This window comes from Ammospiza caudacuta, chromosome 7 (assembly GCF_027887145.1).
Source record: "Ammospiza caudacuta isolate bAmmCau1 chromosome 7, bAmmCau1.pri, whole genome shotgun sequence".
Lineage (NCBI taxonomy): Eukaryota > Metazoa > Chordata > Aves > Passeriformes > Passerellidae > Ammospiza > Ammospiza caudacuta.
The window spans coordinates 45,400,294-45,418,441 of NC_080599.1; the positions used below are offsets into that span (position 1 = coordinate 45,400,294).

The window sequence follows — 18,148 nt, forward strand, 5'->3', positions numbered from 1 at the left end:
TCAATTCCAGTCATGCAGCCCACTTGCAGCCTTCCCCTTCTCTCAGAGAATGAAAAGAAAGGAGTTCAGGTTTAGCAAGTCAATTTACTGTCTTCTTTCTGCTGAAAACAGATGTGGGAGCCCTTGCCAGCAGCAGGTTGGAGGGCAGCTGGCATGAGGAGAGGAGAGGTGTAGGGCTGGGGCTGACCAGGTTCTCCCTAGGAATGGCATGAGACAAGTCTGCATTTAATAAATGCACTGGTTTGTGTCCCACCATGTATCCTCATTTCTCCACCTCACTGGGTCTGTAAAACAGCCTCAAGTTCCAGAAGCAGTATCTCAGCCCAAACTCTTGTTCCCACTGGCACAGAAAATCAGAGGAGGTGGCAGAACCCACCCAGCCAGTGCTGAAGGAGCTGTGCCAGAAGCTGTGTTCACCTGGGAGAAATTTGCTTCCTCTAGGAAGAGGTGAGTTGCACTCCAGGGAAAACTGAAAAGAGGAAAAGATTGCTCTCTGCTCATTTCCTCAGCAGCAGAGCTGGAGGTGTGTGTTCCTGGTGCTGTGCTGATTTCCTGATTTCCCATCTTGCTCCTGGGAGCTGCAGCTTCTGCCTGGAGGTCTCAGCAGGCTCCTTGAAGTGCAGCTGTTTCCCAGTTCAGTGCATTTAATGATGTTAAGCATTGGCTGCCAATCTTGGGACTGTTTCATTGTGTAGATGATGGTTCAAAATAGTAACTCGATGCTGTTATTTCCCAAGGCAGCCTCTTCCTCCTCAGACTGTTGAGTGCAGTTTAACTGCATTGTGTGTTGCTGGAGCTCACCCCACTGCCCTTGGACACACCAGCCACTCCGTGATGCTGGGCAGGTAAATAGAGGATTTTGCATATTGTAATTCTAGCTGTGCTGCCAGGATCATTTTTCCCATCATTTCTGTAGGAATTGCCTTTGCTTTTACAGTGCCAACCTCCTGCAGTGCAGGGACAGAGACACAGGGCATGGCCAAAGCCTACAGCCCCTGCTGGACATGGCCTCTGTTGGTCTTCACTGGGCAGAACACTTCATGACAAAAATGCTTTGATACATATTAATTATGTTTGAGACAAGTTAGATAGTGACTTTTTGTTTATATAAGTACATCTTAAGGAAATGTCAAATTAATTAATGTGTTAATGTTATAAAACAAAAGCTGGTATTGCTCTCCCACTGTACCCAGCCATAGTGGGAGGCTCCGCAGTGCAGTCTGTAGTGTCCCTCATTTTGCCAAGGTGAACCATGGCCATCCATCACCAAATTAGGAAATCCCCAAGCCCCTCATTAATTTACAGTGCCATAGAGCAAGCCGAATAATGCCCTGGAAGCTCCCTGGCTGATCCCATGATCACACCATCATGGGATACAGACTGCAAGGTCTAATTGTGAAAAAACATGATTTTACAATTGCTTTGAAAGAAATAAACCACCCAGCCTCCTGCTAGGGCTGTCAAGGGCCTGTTTGCAGCAGCCCTGACAAAGGATTCTCCATGTGTGGGTGGTGGCCAGGGCTCCCCTAGCGAGGCACAGCACAGATCTTGTAGGGCTGTGGGGCATTTGTGATGCCCAGCATGGACTGGAGGCTGAGCGTGGTGTCTGGGGGTGCCTGGAAGGTGAATTTCTGGAGCAGGGAGGTGAAGAAGAGGAAGAGCTCGGAACGGGCCAGCAGCTCTCCCAGGCAGGAACGCTTCCCTGTGGAGACAGAACCCACAGCATCCTCAGAGTGTGCTCTTGCTGCTGAAAATGCTTCTGTCTGCCCTTAGGACTGTGGTCCAGCTGTGCTATCCCATTGCTGGGTGAGTTTTTCAATCCAAACCAAGCTTCCCAACAATACTTTCCCATTACAGCATGGTCTGCCCCCAGATGCATGACTTTTTACACACACACATGACCTGGATGTGCCCATGCTGGGAGAGCTCACCCAGGAGAGCTACCACAAGAGATGTTGGTGCTGGTGTAAGGGCAGGGGCTAAAAGCAACTTCCCCATGGAAGCTGCTGGCTGGGGAACCCTGTGGTGGCCACAGTGAGGCCCCTGGTGAGCTCAGCCATGGGGAGCAGAGCAATGGTCTCAGTGAAGATGTTCCTAAGATCTCTGGAATTTACATGGTTTTTTACTCCTCCTCATTTCTCTTCTGTGCATGTGGTGTTTTGTGGAGGCAATGGGAGCATTTTGAGCAGCACCTCCAGGGTGCATCTGCCCTTGCCATTGCTGTTTTCTTCTCTGTCTCCACCCTGCAGTTGGAAACCCAAGCCCATGTGCACCATAATTCAGCAAATCTTACCTGTAGAAAATGGTAGAAAACACTCGTTTTTCCAGAACTTTCCATCCTTCAGAAAATTCTCAGGGTTAAAAGTATCAGGGGCTTTCCACTCATTCTTGTCAAACAGCAGAGAGGTTAAATTTGTCGTTATAACAGTGCCCTAAGAGGAAAAAAGAAAAATAAATCACACTTCTCTGGCACTGACAGCAGGATGGGGCAGTTTTATCTTCCAGTCTCCTCTCCATGAAGAACATCCTTAGTCAAATTCTACTGAAATTATTTGTGCAACTCCCCACTGCAAGCCCAGATTTTCTACTTCTTGTCTGTTTGGAGGTGCAGTTATGTAACTGCATTTTCCCTCATCAGCATCATTTTAATCTGTTGAATCTTGGGCTAAAGTCCCTCTAAGAGCTGGGAGCTGTCGAAGGCATGTATGGGGTGGGGCACTAATCAGGGAGCTGGAGAACGTTGGATGGCAAAATCCATGTTGAGCAGGAGTGAACTCTGGACAGGGCAGGGACAGTGTCTGCACAGGAGGGACCTGACCTGGCACCGTGCCTGGGGAGCTGAGAGTGTCCCTGGAGTGCCAGCACTTCCCAGCACTCTGGAGTTTACCTTTGGGATGTAGTATCCATCCACGTAGGTGTCCTCTGATGCCATTCTGGGCACGTTGAAAGGGATAACGTTGCCTTTCCTCTGCACTTCGTGGATGACAGCGTTGGTGTAGTGCAGCTTGTTCCTGTCCTCCAGGGCTGGGGGCCGTGCCTGGCCGATGACCGCGTCGATCTCGGCTTGCACCCGGGCTGGGAAAGAGCAGGAATGAGCCCAGGGAAAAACCCTTGCAACGATACGAGGGTATTGCTGTAAGGGTCTACTAAAGCACCTCTTATAAGAGGTGGGGACTCTCACAACTGGTCTCTCACAGAGCTTTGAGGGATAAAAGCAAGGCAAAATATGTTTTTGCTAATTGTACCTTGAATTTCTGGATGTACGGCCATAAACAGCAACGCCCAGCGGAGCGTTGAGGACGTGGTCTCAGTCCCAGCAAACATCAGGTCAAGTGAACAGGCCATGAGGTGCTCCTCCTGGAAGGTGTTACTGTCGTGGTCCTTCAGGAGAAGGAGTGTTAGTGCCACAGGAAGAGTGAGGCTGTCCTGGCACCAGGCTTGGTCCAGACCACCCCAAGGATTTTGGCAGATGCTGCTGACCCCTCGCATCCCCATCCTGCTGATGCATGGTTGAACCTGATGTCTGTCCTGAGCTCATAAAGGGCTACACAGGCAGCTCAGAGAACTGGGGCTCATTTCCCATCCCCTCTGGTTCTAAGCCCCACTCCAGGAGGTTTTTCTCTGCATTGCTGACCTTGGAGATCTCCAGCAGGTAGCTGTCGATGTAGTCCCGGCTCTCTGAGGGGTTCCAGTCCTCCTTGTGTTTGTTGATCTGCTCTTGCATAAATTTTTGCAAAACCCTCCAGTGTTTAAAAATTGTTTGGTGGGCTCCAGGTAAGTACTTCATTATAGATGGGAAATTGTTGTACAGCTTGGAATACAAAAGGAGAAAGACAAGTTGAATAAAGGACTTTAAAAACTCTTCTGACATCAAGACTTCAGCCTGCGATTGCTCTTGCTGAACTTCTGGAGCTGGTGCAAACAGCTCAGCTCCAGAAGAGCAGAATTCTCATTATGGGTTAACTTGTGTGTTACTCACTATTTCAGCAGGCAGGTTGGCAATCAGTGGGCAGGAAAAGTGATTTTGGATGAGAGAGAGCAGTGTGAGCTGGGTACAACTTAACGCAGAAAGAAATGACAGGCAAATCTACCCTGTGCAAAGGAACAGGGAATGACAGCTCTTGTGATGAAAACCCTGTGACTTAAGGTTGACTCCAGAGAAGAAACTATTCCCTGAGTTGGTGGCCGGAGGGCTGTACCTGGCTTGTGACAGCTCCATGGAGGGCAGTCATTTCATTCATCAGCTTCAGCAGTCTTTGGAAATCCTCATCGTCGTAGTCAAACCGATTGCCAAAGATGAGGGAGCAGATGACATTTGCAACAGCATTAGTGATTTTCAACTGAGGGTTGAAAGGATTCCCTGGAGAAGAGAAAGATCAGTTCTCTTCCACTCTTCTCAGAAAAGAAGAAAACACATGTCAGATGTAAAGTAGTCAAGAAATATGAATGAGTGTCCCTTAATGGGCTCTGTCCTATGTCAGTGCTTTCCTGGGGTACCTGGCTGACCCTGAGCTGGCCAAGCTTGGCAGGACAACCCCAGCGGTCCCAGTTCAATCAGCTTATGGAGATGTTTGTTTACTTCTGAAAACAGGGTCTGCAGGATGTCATTGGAATTCGAATTAATTGGAAACATCAGCATTTATGCACATGCGGTATATCCCAGAGAGGAGTAGACAGAAGGTGGGCTGTGAATAATGCTGTGGGTGTTGCCTGGTGCATTCCCCAGCCAGTTGGAAGGCAAAGCACCTGTAGGAAGGAGCAGGGATGCTGGCAGTGTTGTAGCATCGCCTGCAAGGTGTGGTATTTTTCAGCATGCAGTGACATTATAACAGGCCCTACCAGCTCCTGCCCTCACAGCTTCTGAGGGCCATGACACTCGCCCTGTCCATCCCTGAACACATCCACCAGGTATCTGCACTCCTCCTGGATGCACTCACCCTGTTCATCCCTAAACACATCCACCAGGTATCTGCACTCCTCCTGGATGCGCTCCTCCAGGCTCCTCTTCCCCAGGCCGAAGTTCCGGAGCGTGGTCAGGGTGAACCTCCTCTGTGCCTTCCACAGGTGCCCGGTGGAGAAGACCAGTCCTGGAGGACACCCCTGTGAGCCAAGGCCGATCTCCCACTGAGGGAGAAAAGTTCCAGGGCTCTGCCTTGTCCCCAGCTGACTCAGACCTCTGCAGGGTCCAGCTTGGATCTTACAGCTGAGGCATGTCTTGAGGGGTAACTCACCGATCTTGCTGAACATCTGCTCATCGAAGGGAAGGTCAGGGCGTTCCAGGAACTTGTCCCCTTGGTTTACGAGCACTTCCTTCACCAGCCGCATCCCACTTATCAACACTGTCTTCATGCCGCCCATGTTCAAGCCGAAGATGTCACCATATCTTTTAATTATCTAGGAGGGGACATGAACAAAAGGGGTTTTCATTTACAATGGATGTTCCTGGTGAGACCAGGACACCCCTGTCACAGGACATGGGTAACAATAAAGGAAGAGTGGAGGGGAGACAGAATCTGCGCGCTCTGCCTGAGATCAGGGGTTTTTTTTCCTCTTTTCCTAAATCAGTGATTAGGATTATGTTAATTGGCCATAAACCAAGCAAACCTCACCACGTTTGACTTTTCAGTCCTGTGTTTTTCCAGTTATTGTTTCACCCCATTCCAGACCCCCTCAGACCTGTTGGGTTTGTACATCTGTGACTGCACCTGTGGCATCGTGCTGTGACCTTTGCCCATGGAATCACTCCACACTCGTCACCCTGCTTGGACTCAGGTAAATGTCACCAATGAGGACAAACCTCCTGCCAGCCTCCACTACCTGTGGGGTTTGGGTTATCCCTGTCCCTGCATGGCTGGGGAGGTGAAGCTGCAATCCCTCCATCCCTTCCCCTTGCTGCTCACCACCCACATACCCTCTGCACTCCACCCACAGGATCTTTGAAGTCTACGAGGTAAAGGTGCCCCAAAAAGGGCAGGCGGAGGGGGGTGGGAGGGAAATTCTTTGGATTTCTGTTCTTCATGTAGTCTGCGATGAGCAGGAAGATGAAGAGAAAGATGAGGAATGTCTGGAGGGAGACACTGTCCCAGAGGAAGTGCAGCATGGCTGGATGCTGGGGCTCTGCAGGGACGTGTCCCACAGCAGGTCAGGCAGGTTGAGCTCACAGGGCGCCACTGAGGCCCCCAGGTCCAGGGGGAGATGGGTGATGTGCTGGCACAGCTGGGGGTGCAAACACACAACAGCAAGGAGTGGCTTTTTGCAGCCTGCTCTTGGGGCTACATTCACACCCCGGCTTTCCCAGCTTTCAGAGAGGATTAAACCCCTTCTTGATTAAACTGAAACATTCCCTCTCATCTGACTTGAAACAAACGCACCAGAAATCAGAACACCCCCAGCTTCCCCCCTTCCCCTCCAGACTCCTCTCAGTACTTGACTAAACCCCAGTGCTCCATGCCCTTGTCTAAAGGACAGAAATGAGCTTTGTGGTATTTAGATTAAAACCTGGCAATTTGAGCATGCAGCTCCCACAAACCCATCCCCCAGGATGACCCTGCTCCCTCCTTCCCAGGTGTCCTCACTGTGCTACGTCCCAGTTTCAGCTTCTCAGGGAGTCTGCAGCTGCTCCGAGAGCCTCGTGCTTTCCTTGTTTACAGCAGCTCCTTTCCTGGTATGAGGAGTCCTGGCCAAGCCCCTGGTCCCAGGGGACACGGAGATAAGGTTGCACAATCTCTCCCAACCCATCTGAGTGCATTTCGTGTTTCCGTGTCTGGGTGACGTGGGCTGGGAGTGAACAGCTGTCCCGGAACTCAGCACTTCCTGAGCACCAACATTTGCTGATCTCCACCAGAGCAGTGCAGGCAGAGCAGCTGGCTCTGGCCATGCCCTGAGCTCTCCGGCCATCCCTCCCCACCTGCCTTGTCCTTTGGGTCACAGCCCACGGGGAAGCTGCTCCCAAAGCCCCACAGAGCTGGTGAAGGTGCTGAGAAGCTGATGCAGATGCCCAGCTCTGCAGGCTGGGGCCCTTTGCTGGGAGCTGGCAGCAGAATGTGCTGCATTTTCCCACCCAGGAGCAGCTCTGGGTTAGGGAGGAGTTCATGCACAGGGACCATGTGGAACTTTGATGTGTTTGTTGTACTTTGCTGTGAAAGAAGCAGGGAGCAGCAGCACTTTGCCCCTGCACCATGGGGCTCTGTCACAGCCCCTTGCAGTCATCAGCTGCCTCCTCTTGTTCTGGGGGACGTTTGGGGTGCCTTTTCTCTCTTTTGGGGCCATCAGTTGTGGCTGTTTGGATTATTGTCCAGTGCTGATGACAAGGCACAGAGGTGCAGCAGAGCCACTGTAGTGATGCCATACACATGTTCTCCATAACCTTAATAACCTTACACTGGGAAGCTGGAAAAGTCAAATCTCTGTTTTACTGTAGAATTTTAAGGGGAGAGGCCTGGTTCTGAGAATATCTCTTTTAATCTCTGGTTTTTAAGCGCCTGGTTTTTAGGCATGAGCCCCTGGAGATGCATGTGTTTGCCAGCAGTGACATGAGTGGATCCACTTGAAAATTAAACAAGTTCATGCCTCCTGCCTTTAAGGTATGGCATGATTGCATTTAATTAAAGGAAGAAAAAAAAAGAAGATCAGTTCAATAATTTATTCTCTCCAGGAGTAGGGGAGGAAACTCCAAGGTAATTGAGAAACCCAAGTTGGAAATGAAAGAGAGATCAATATTTATTTGCTAAGCCAGTGCAAATAATACAAGCTGCAGCCACAAGCCACAGGTCAGACCGACAACAGAAGGAACACAAGAGTGGAGAGAAACCAGTGCCTCGTCCTGAGTGGCGTTGAAGACTTCATAGGTGACAAAAAGTCCTTGTATCTTTTATGTTTTCTCTTTCACAAAGACAAAAACACAACATGGGAGCCTGTGACTGTGACACAATAATTAAAAACGCAATAGGATTAAAGTGATCAGTTGGAAGGACAGCTCAGTGACAGAATCCCCGGGTGCTCGGCGTGGCAGGGATGTGATGTGCAGAGCACTCTCCCCTGTGGCATAAATCTGCCACTGCACAGGGACTGCTTTGTACCGCAGCAAAGCCGCTACTGCCGGGGACAGAGGAGAAAACCAGCGGAAATGAAACTCGATGTAATCCTCTTTTCCTGTTAACTATTCCATAGCCTACGTGGGTACCCACAGAAAAGTCACTTATGAAAGGTACGAAGCAAAAAACCAACAAAAACAAGAAGACTAATCTTTGCTATAGTGACTATAGTCTAAACTGAAGGACATCAAACAGCATTTCTAAGCACAAATGCTTGGTCACATAAATGGAGAAATTCTCTACAAGTTGCATATTTAATTAACTCTCATGCAAAAAGGCCTGGCATAGGAAGAAGCTGTGTCCATGGTGCAGGGTGCCCTGTCCCAGCTGCTTCCTTAGCCCCCACTACGTCCATGCTGCTCACACAGACACAAATCTTTGCCAGAAGCAGAGGGGAAGTGCTGAACTCGTGACCTGCCACCACAAAACCACTGTTCCAACACTTCCTTCCTGAGGGCCAGCACTGAGCTGCCACGGGCATGACCCTTCCAACTCTGCTGTTCCCTTTCTGCTGCGCTTCAGGTGAGCAGCTCCCCAACAACCCCAGGGGATTATTTTGATGCAGCTTTTCTGATTTGGATTTTACTAGCACAAACCTTTTGCTTTTCTAATATAAAATTACTGTATCATATTTTTATAGCCCTTCCAGATCTGGTGAGAGCACAGCTCCTTGTGCCATCCCGCTGGGGCTGGGCTGTGGTAGAAGCAGCTTCTGCTTCCGTGTTGCCTTGTAATTAAAATTCCCATATACTCTTTGAGATAAAAAAAAAAAATTCTTGCTGCTGCAGAGATCTATTTTATATCTTAGATATCTTTTATCCCTGAAGTGTCCAAGGCCAGGCTGGATGGGACTTGGAGCAGCATGATTTTGTGGAAGGTGGCCCTGCCCATGGCAGAGGGGCTGATCTTTAAGGTCGCTTTCAAGCCAAACTATTCCTTGATTCTGTGATGTCCATCACACAGCAGCAATGTGGTGCTGCAGGGAGTTTCCCCCACCCTGAGCCCAATCCCACCTGAAGCTCAGCGTTGGCTGTGGCCACCAGAAAGTCCATATTGATGCTGAAGGAGCTGTGCCAGAAGCTGTATCCACCTGGGAGAAATTTGTTTCCTCTAGGAAGAGGTGAGTTGTACTACAGGGAAAATTGAAAAGAGGAAGAGTGCTCTCTGCTCATTCCTCAGCAGGAGAGCTGGAGCTGGAGGTGTGTGTTCCTGGTGCTGTGCTTATTTCCTGATTCCCATCCTGGGAGCTGCAGCTTCTTCCTGGAGGTCTCAGCAGGCTCCTTGGAGTGCAGCTGTTGCCCAGTTCAGTGCATTCACTGGTGTTAACCATTGGTTGCCAATTGTTGCAGTGTGTTGTAATATCCTGTTTTAAACTTCCGGGTTCTTCCCCAGGTGTGCCAATACCTCTCTTCCTCTTCCCCCCTCGCCCCCTGCTGGGCTGTCAATCAGTTTTAACATTCCAGCAAGGCGTAGTGTGGTTCTCACTTTCAAAAGACGCCCCTATGCCCAGAGGTCATTGGCCTGTCTAGGTGTCATCCTCCCCTGAGACCCTGCACCTCCCACCTGGTTGGTGGCTCACCTGCCCCTTCCTTCCCCCTCCCCCAGGAGCTTAAAAGGTCAATCAGGCCATGCGGTTGGGATTCTGTTGGAGCTGTTAGACCTCTGTGACCATGGAATAAAGCTCTGGATAGTAACCCTCTGGCAGAATCTGTCTCCATCCTCCTCACCATAGCCTGAAGCCTTCCCTCCTGAGGTAAACAAGCCTGGACTTGTTCACTGCCCAGCTGCAACCTCCAGCAAGCCAAGGTGTCTCTGGGGTGATACACCTCAGTTGCTGCCTTTGGCCCAGCAGCAAGGGTCAGACGGGCCCAGGCACAATCTATCTGGTAATATTGGGATTCATATTCCAATAGCCAATCTTGGGACTGTTTCATTGTGTAGATGATGGTTCAAAATAGTAACTCGATGCTGTTATTTCCCAAGGCAGCCTCTTCCTCCTCAGACTGTTGAGTGCAGTTTAACTGCATTGTGTGTTGCTGGAGCTCACCCCACTGCCCTTGGACACACCAGCCACTCCGTGATGCTGGGCAGGTAAACAGAGGATTTTGCATATTGTAATTCTAGCTGTGCTGCCAGGATCATTTTTCCCATCATTTCTGTAGGAATTGCCTTTGCTTTTACAGTGCCAACCTCCTGCAGTGCAGGGACAGAGACACAGGGCATGGCCAAAGCCTACAGCCCCTGCTGGACATGGCCTCTGTTGGTCTTCACTGGGCAGAACACTTCATGACAAAAATGCTTTGATACATATTAATTATGTATGAGACAAGTTTTAGAGAGTTACTTTTTATTTACATAAGTACATCTTAAGGAAATGTCAAATTAATTAATGTGTTAATGTTATAAAACAAAAGCTGGTATTGCTCTCCCACTGTACCCAGCCATAGTGGGAGGCTCCGCAGTGCAGTCTGTAGTGTCCCTCATTTTGCCAAGGTGAACCATGGCCATCCATCACCAAATTAGGAAATCCCCAAGCCCCTCATTAATTTACAGTGCCATAGGACAAGCCGAATAATGCCCTGGAAGCTCCCAGGCTGATCCCATGATCACACCATCATGGGATACAGACTGCAAGGTCTAATTGTGAAAAAAATGATTTTACAATTGCTTTGAAAGAAATAAACCACCCAGCCTCCTGCTAGGGCTGTCAAGGGCTTATTTTCAGCAGCCCTGACAAAGGATTCTCCATGTGAGGAGGATGGCCAAGGCTCCCCTAGCGAGGCACAGCACAGATCTTGTAGGGATGTGGGGCCATTGCAATGCCCATCATGGGCTGGAGGCTGAGCGTGGTGTCTGGGGGTGCCTGGAAGGTGAATTTCTGGAGCAGGGAGGTGAAGAAGAGGAAGAGCTCGGAACGGGCCAGCAGCTCTCCCAGGCAGGAACGCTTCCCTGTGGAGACAGAACCCACAGCATCCTCAGAGTGTGCTCTTGCTGCTGAAAATGCTTCTGTCTGCCGTTAGGACTGTGGTCCAGCTGTGCTACCCCATTGCTGGGTGAGTTTTTCAATCCAAACCAAGCTTCCCAACAATACTTTCCCATTACAGCATGGTCTGCCCCCAGATGCATGACTTTTTACACACACACATATAGTAGCAGTCCTAGTAAAATATATGTATTGTATAAGGGGCCTTGCCCCAATCCTAGTTGTTCTAAATGAGCTGCAGCTGTGATGCCCTTAATTGGGCCGCAGCTGTGGCTAATGAAGATAACTGGGATAAAATGGGGGTGGGTTGGCCAGTCAGGGAGAGCCTTGGAGGGGCCCTAACGAAGAAGCAGGAGCAACACTGCTGTGAAGAGCTGCTTGTGAGAAAACCACCCAGAAGGTATGGGACTCTAGAAATAGGATAACAGCAATATGCATACAATAAGTGGTGACCCCGACATGATAGAAGATAGGACAGCCGAGAGCTGTGGCAGTCTGAGAGCTGGGACTCTAGAAATATAACAACAACACACACATGACCTGGATGTGCCCATGCTGGGAGAGCTCACCCAGGAGAGCTACCACAAGAGATGTTGGTGCTGGTGCTAAAAGCAACTTCCCTATGGAAGCTGCTGCCTGGGGAACCCTGTGGTGGCCACAGTGAGGCCCCTGGTGAGCTCAGCCATTGGGGAGAAGAGCAATGGTCTCAGTGAAGATGTTCCTAAAATCTCTGGAATTTACATGGTTTTTTATTCCTCCTCATTTCTCTTCGGTGCACGTGAAAGACAGAAAAGGGCTCCAAGTGTGGTTGTGGTGCTGTGGCGAGGCAATGGGAGCATTTTGAGCAGCACCTCCAGGGTGCATCTGCCCTTTCCATTGCTGTTTTCCTCTCTGTCTCCACCCTGCAGTTGGAAACCCAAGCCCATGTGCACCATAATTCAGCAAATCTTACCTGTAGAAAATGGTAGAAAATACTCGTTTTTCCAGAACTTTCCATCCTTCAGAAAATGCTCGGGGTTAAAAGTATCAGGGGTTTTCCACTCATTCTTGTCAAACAGCAGAGAGGTTAAATTTGTCATTACAATAGTGCCCTAAGAGGAAAAAAGAAAAATAAATCACACTTCTCTGGCACTGACAGCAGGAGGGGCAGTTTTATCTTCCAGTCTCCTCTCCATGAAGAACATCCTTAGTCAAATTCTACTGAAATTATTTGTGCAACTCCCCACTGCAAGCCCAGATTTTCTACTTCTTGTCTGTTTGGAGGTGCAGTTATGTAACTGCATTTTCCCTCATCAGCATCATTTTAATCTGTTGAATCTTGGGCTAAAGTCCCTCTAAGAGCTGGGAGCTGTCGAAGGCATGTATGGGGTGGGGCACTAATCAGGGAGCTGGAGAACGTTGGATGGCAAAATCCATGTTGAGCAGGAGTGAACTCTGGACAGGGCAGGGACAGTGTCTGCACAGGAGGGACCTGACCTGGCACCGTGCCTGGGGAGCTGAGAGTGTCCCTGGAGTGCCAGCACTTCCCAGCACTCTGGAGTTTACCTTTGGGATGTAGTATCCATCCACGTAGGTGTCCTCTGATGCCATTCTGGGCACGTTGAAAGGGATAACGTTGCCTTTCCTCTGCACTTCGTGGATGACAGCGTTGGTGTAGTGCAGCTTGTTCCTGTCCTCCAGGGCTGGGGGCCGTGCCTGGCCGATGACCGCGTCGATCTCGGCTTGCACCCGGGCTGGGAAAGAGCAGGAATGAGCCCAGGGAAAAACCCTTGCAACGATACGAGGGTATTGCTGTAAGGGTCTACTAAAGCACCTCTCATAAGAGGTGGGGACTCTCACAACTGGTCTCTCACAGAGCTTTGAGGGATAAAAGCAAGGCAAAATATGTTTTTGTTAATTGTACCTTGAATTTCTGGATGTACGGCCATAAACAGCAACGCCCAGCGGAGCGTTGAGGACGTGGTCTCAGTCCCAGCAAACATCAGGTCAAGTGAACAGGCCATGAGGTGCTCCTCCTGGAAGGTGTTACTGTCGTGGTCCTTCAGGAGAAGGAGTGTTAGTGCCACAGGAAGAGTGAGGCTGTCCTGGCACCAGGCTTGGTCCAGACCACCCCAAGGATTTTGGCAGATGCTGCTGACCCCTCGCATCCCCATCCTGCTGATGCATGGTTGAACCTGATGTCTGTCCTGAGCTCATAAAGGGCTACACAGGCAGCTCAGAGAACTGGGGCTCATTTCCCATCCCCTCTGGTTCTAAGCCCCACTCCAGGAGGTTTTTCTCTGCATTGCTGACCTTGGAGATCTCCAGCAGGTAGCTGTCGATGTAGTCCCGGCTCTCTGAGGGGTTCCAGTCCTCCTTGTGTTTGTTGATCTGCTCTTGCATAAATTTTTGCAAAACCCTCCAGTGTTTAAAAATTGTTTGGTGGGCTCCAGGTAAGTACTTCATTATAGATGGGAAATTGTTGTACAGCTTGGAATACAAAAGGAGAAAGACAAGTTGAATAAAGGACTTTAAAAACTCTTCTGACATCAAGACTTCAGCCTGCGATTGCTCTTGCTGAACTTCTGGAGCTGGTGCAAACAGCTCAGCTCCAGAAGAGCAGAATTCTCATTATGGGTTAACTTGTGTGTTACTCACTATTTCAGCAGGCAGGTTGGCAATCAGTGGGCAGGAAAAGTGATTTTGGATGAGAGAGAGCAGTGTGAGCTGGGTACAACTTAACGCAGAAAGAAATGACAGGCAAATCTACCCTGTGCAAAGGAACAGGGAATGACAGCTCTTGTGATGAAAACCCTGTGACTTAAGGTTGACTCCAGAGAAGAAACTATTCCCTGAGTTGGTGGCAGGAGGGCTGTACCTGGCTTGTGACAGCTCCATGGAGGGCAGTCATTTCATTCATCAGCTTCAGCAGTCTTTGGAAATCCTCATCGTCGTAGTCAAACCGATTGCCAAAGATGAGGGAGCAGATGACATTTGCAACAGCATTAGTGATTTTCAACTGAGGGTTGAAAGGATTCCCTGGAGAAGAGAAAGATCAGTTCTCTTCCACTCTTCTCAGAAAAGAAGAAAACTCATGTCAGATGTAAAGTAGTCAAGAAATATGAATGAGTGTCCCTTAATGGGTTCTGTCCTATGTCAGTGCTTTCCTGGGGTACCTGGCTGACCCTGAGCTGGCCAAGGACAACCCCAGTGGTCCCAGTTCAATCAGCTTATGGAGATGTTTGTTTACTTCTGAAAACAGGGTCTGCAGGATGTCATTTGAATTCATTGGAAACATCAGCATTTATGCACATGCGGTATTTCCCAGAGAGGAGTAGACAGAAGGTGGGCTGTGAATAATGCTGTGGGTGTTGCCTGGTGCATTCCCCAGCCAGTTGGAAGGCAAAGCACCTGTAGGAAGGAGCAGGGATGCTGGCAGTGTTGTAGCATCGCCTGCAAGGTGTGGTATTTTTCAGCATGCAGTGACATTATAACAGGCTCTACCAGGATGAACACTCACCCTGTCCATCCCTGAACACATCCACCAGGCATCTGCACTCCTGGATTCACTCACCCTGTCCATCCCTGAACACATCCACCAGGTATCTGCACTCCTCCTGGATGCACTCACCCTGTTCATCCCTAAACACATCCACCAGGTATCTGCACTCCTCCTGGATGCGCTCCTCCAGGCTCCTCTTCCCCAGGCCAAAGTTCCGGAGTGTGGTCAGGGTGAACCTCCTCTGTGCCTTCCACAGGTGCCCGGTGGAGAAGACCAGTCCTGGCAGGACACCCCTGTGAGCCAAGGCCGATCTCCCACTGAGGGAGAAAAGTTCCAGGGCTCTGCCTTGTCCCCAGCTGACTCAGACCTCTGCAGGGTCGAGGCTTGGATCTTACACCTGAGGCATGTCTTGAGGGGTAACTCACCGATCTTGGTGAAGATCTGCTCATCGATGGGAAGGTCAGGGCGTTCCAGGAACTTGTCCCCTTGGTTTACGAGCACTTCCTTCACCAGCCGCATCCCAGTAACCAACACCATCTTCATGCCGCCCATGTTCAAGCCGAAGATGTCACCATATCTTTTAATTATCTAGGAGGGGACATGAACAAAAGGGGTTTTCATGTACAATGGATGTTCCTGGTGAGACCAGGACACCCCTGTCACAGGACATGGGTAACAATAAAGGAAGAGTGGGAGGAATGTGTGCACTCTGCCTGAGCGCAGGTTTTTTTTTTTTCCCCTCTTTTCCTAAATCAGTGATTAGGATTATGTTAATTGGCCATAAATCAAGCAAACCTCACCACGTTTGACTTTTCAGTCCTGTGTTTTTCCAGTCCCCCCTCAGACCTGTTGGGTTTGTACATCTGTGACTGCACCTGTGGCATCGTGCTGTGACCTTTGCCCATGGAATCACTCCACACTCGTCACCCTGCTTGGACTCAGGTAAATGTCACCAATGAGGACAAACCTCCTGCCAGCCTCCACTACCTGTGGGGTTTGGGTTATCCCTGTCCCTGCATGGCTGGGGAGGTGAAGCTGCAATCCCTCCATCCCTTCCCCTTGCTGCTCACCACCCACATACCCTCTGCACTCCACCCACAGGATCTTTGAAGTCTACGAGGTAAAGGTGCCCCAAAAAGGGCAGGCGGAGGGGGGTGGGAGGGAAATTCTTTGGATTTCTGTTCTTCATGTAGTCTGCGATGAGCAGGAAGATGAAGAGAAAGATGAGGAATGTCTGGAGGGAGACACTGTCCCAGAGGAAGTGCAGCATGGCTGGATGCTGGGGCTCTGCAGGGACGTGTCCCACAGCAGGTCAGGCAGGTTGAGCTCACAGGGCGCCACTGAGGCCCCCAGGTCCAGGGGGAGATGGGTGATGTGCTGGCACAGCTGGGGGTGCAAACACACGACAGCAAGGAGTGGCTTTTTGCAGCCTGCTCTTGGGGCTACATTCACACCCCGGCTTTCCCAGCTTTCAGAGAGGATTAAACCCCTTCTTGATTAAACTCAATCATTTCCTCTCATCTGACTTGAAACAAACGCACCATGAACCAGAACACCCCCAGCTTCCCCCGTCCCCTCCAGACTCCTCTCAGTACTTGACTAAACCCCAGTGCTCCATGCCCTTGTCTAAAGGACAGAAATGAGCTTTGTGGTATTTAGAATAAAACCTGGCAATTTGAGCATGCAGCTCCCACAAACCCATCCCCCAGGATGACCCTGCTCCCTCCTTCCCAGGTGTCCTCACTGTGCTACGTCCCAGTTTCAGCTTCTCAGGGAGTCTGCAGCTGCTCCGAGAGCCTCGTGCTTTCCTTGTTTACAGCAGCTCCTTTCCTGGTATGAGGAGTCCTGGCCAAGCCCCTGGTCTCAGCGGACACGGAGATAAGGTTGCACAATCTCTCCCAACCCATCTGAGTGCATTTCGTGTTTCCGTGTCTGGGTGACGTGGGCTGGGAGTGAACAGCTGTCCCGGAACTCAGCACTTCCTGAGCACCAACATTTGCTGATCTCCACCAGAGCAGTGCAGGCAGAGCAGCTGGCTCTGGCCATGCCCTGAGCTCTCCGGCCATCCCTCCCCACCTGCCTTGTCCTTTGGGTCACAGCCCACGGGGAAGCTGCTCCCAAAGCCCCACAGAGCTGGTGAAGGTGCTGAGAAGCTGATGCAGATGCCCAGCTCTGCAGGCTGGGGCCCTTTGCTGGGAGCTGGCAGCAGAATGTGCTGCATTTTCCCACCCAGGAGCAGCTCTGGGTTAGGGAGGAGTTCATGCACATGGACCATGTGGAACTTTGATGTGTTTGTTGTGCTTTGCTGTGAAAGAAGCAGGGAGCAGCAGCACTTTGCCCCTGCACCATGGGGCTCTGTCACAGCCCCTTGCAGTCATCAGCTGCCTCCTCTTGCTCTGGGGGACGTTTGGGGTGCCTTTTCTCTCTTTTGGGGCCATCAGTTGTGGCTGTTTGGATTATTGTCCAGTGCTGATGACAAGGCACAGAGGTGCAGCAGAGCCACTGTAGTGATGCCATACACATGTTCTCCATAACCTTAATAACCTTACACTGGGAAGCTGGAAAAGTCAAATCTCTGTTTTACTGTAGAATTTTAAGGGGAGAGGCCTGGTTTTGAGAATATCTCTTTTAATCTCTGGTTTTTAAGCACACTTAGGCATGAGCCCCTGGAGATGCATGTTCACCAGCAGTGACATGAGTGGATCCACTTGAAAATTAAACAAGTTCATGCCTCCTGCCTTTAAGGTATGGCATGATTGCATTTAATTTAAAAAAAAAAAAAAAAAAAGAAGAAAAAGAAAATCACTTCAATCATTTATTCTCTCCAGGAGTAGGGGAGGAAACTCCAAGGTAATGAAGAAACCCAAGTTGGAAATGAAAGAGAGATCAATATTTATTTGCTAAGCCAGTGCAAATAATACAAGCTGCAGCCACAAGCCACAGGTCAGACCGACAACAGAAGGAACACAAGAGTGGAGAGAAACCAGTGCCTCGTCCCGAGTGGCGTTGAAGACTTCATAGGTGACAAAAAGTCCTTGTATCTTTTATGTTTTCTCTTTCACAAAGACAAAAACACAACATGGGAGCCTGTGACTGTGACACAATAATTAAAAACGCAATAGGATTAAAGTGATCAGTTGGAAGGACAGCTCAGTGACAGAATCCCCGGGTGCCCGGCGTGGCAGGGATGTGATGTGCAGAGCACTCTCCCCTGTGGCATAAATCTGCCACTGCACAGGGACTGCTTTGTACCGCAGCAAAGCCGCTACTGCCGGGGACAGAGGAGAAAACCAGTGGAAATGAAACTCGATGTAATCCTCTTTTCCTGTTAACTATTCCATAGCCTACGTGGGTACCCACAGAAAAGTCACTTATGAAAGGTACGAAGCAAAAAACCAACAAAAACAAGAAGACTAATCTTTGCTATAGTGACTATAGTCTAAACTGAAGGACATCAAACAGCATTTCTAAGCACAAATGCTTGGTCACATAAATGGAGAAATTCTCTACAAGTTGCATAATTAATTAACTCTCATGCAAAAAGGCCTGGCATAGGAAGAAGCTGTGTCCATGGTGCAGGGTGCCCTGTCC

The 18,148-nt window shown here is 49.8% G+C and overlaps 2 protein-coding genes across 3 annotated transcripts; both read right to left on the reverse strand.

The window, feature by feature from the left end:
* Positions 1-531: 531 nt before the first annotated feature.
* LOC131559596 (cytochrome P450 2J2-like) lies at positions 532-6,732 on the reverse strand. 2 transcript variants are annotated; one of them, XM_058808013.1, is made up of 10 exons: positions 6,576-6,732; positions 5,912-6,216; positions 5,232-5,394; positions 4,938-5,087; positions 4,200-4,360; positions 3,635-3,811; positions 3,246-3,381; positions 2,888-3,075; positions 2,294-2,432; positions 532-1,702 (listed from the first exon to the last, which is right to left on the reverse strand). In XM_058808013.1, the coding sequence occupies exons 2-10, from the start codon at positions 6,098-6,100 to the stop codon at positions 1,527-1,529; spliced, it is 1,479 nt and encodes a 492-aa protein (XP_058663996.1). In that variant the 5' UTR covers positions 6,101-6,216; positions 6,576-6,732; the 3' UTR covers positions 532-1,526. The 2 variants fall into 2 exon arrangements, with proteins under 2 accessions (XP_058663996.1, XP_058663997.1); XM_058808014.1 differs by lacking the exon at positions 6,576-6,732 and having other exon boundaries at positions 5,930-6,380.
* Positions 6,733-10,257: 3,525 nt separating this feature from the next.
* LOC131559960 (cytochrome P450 2J2-like) lies at positions 10,258-16,457 on the reverse strand. Its single transcript, XM_058808547.1, has 10 exons — positions 16,302-16,457; positions 15,639-15,943; positions 14,983-15,145; positions 14,687-14,836; positions 13,934-14,094; positions 13,369-13,545; positions 12,980-13,115; positions 12,622-12,809; positions 12,029-12,167; positions 10,258-11,042 (listed from the first exon to the last, which is right to left on the reverse strand). Exons 2-10 carry the CDS (start codon positions 15,825-15,827, stop codon positions 10,867-10,869), a joined length of 1,479 nt encoding a protein of 492 aa, XP_058664530.1. The 5' UTR covers positions 15,828-15,943; positions 16,302-16,457; the 3' UTR covers positions 10,258-10,866.
* Between the last annotated feature and the right edge of the window lie 1,691 nt (positions 16,458-18,148).

Coding starts and splice junctions, on each gene's coding strand:
- LOC131559960 (XM_058808547.1), bottom strand. CDS start 15,827: ATGCTGCACTTCCTCTGGGACAGTGTCTCCCTCCAGACATTCCTCATC. Junction 14,837..14,982: donor GCAGATCTTCACCAAGATCG/GTGAGTTACCCC, acceptor GTGTCCTGCCAG/GACTGGTCTTCTCCACCGGG. Junction 12,168..12,621: donor ATGGATACTACATCCCAAAG/GTAAACTCCAGA, acceptor TTTTCCTCTTAG/GGCACTATTGTAATGACAAA.
- LOC131559596 (XM_058808013.1), bottom strand. CDS start 6,100: ATGCTGCACTTCCTCTGGGACAGTGTCTCCCTCCAGACATTCCTCATC. Junction 5,088..5,231: donor GCAGATGTTCAGCAAGATCG/GTGAGTTACCCC, acceptor GGTGTCCTCCAG/GACTGGTCTTCTCCACCGGG. Junction 1,703..2,293: donor TTTTCTACCATTTTCTACAG/GTAAGATTTGCT, acceptor CTGTCTCCACAG/GGAAGCGTTCCTGCCTGGGA.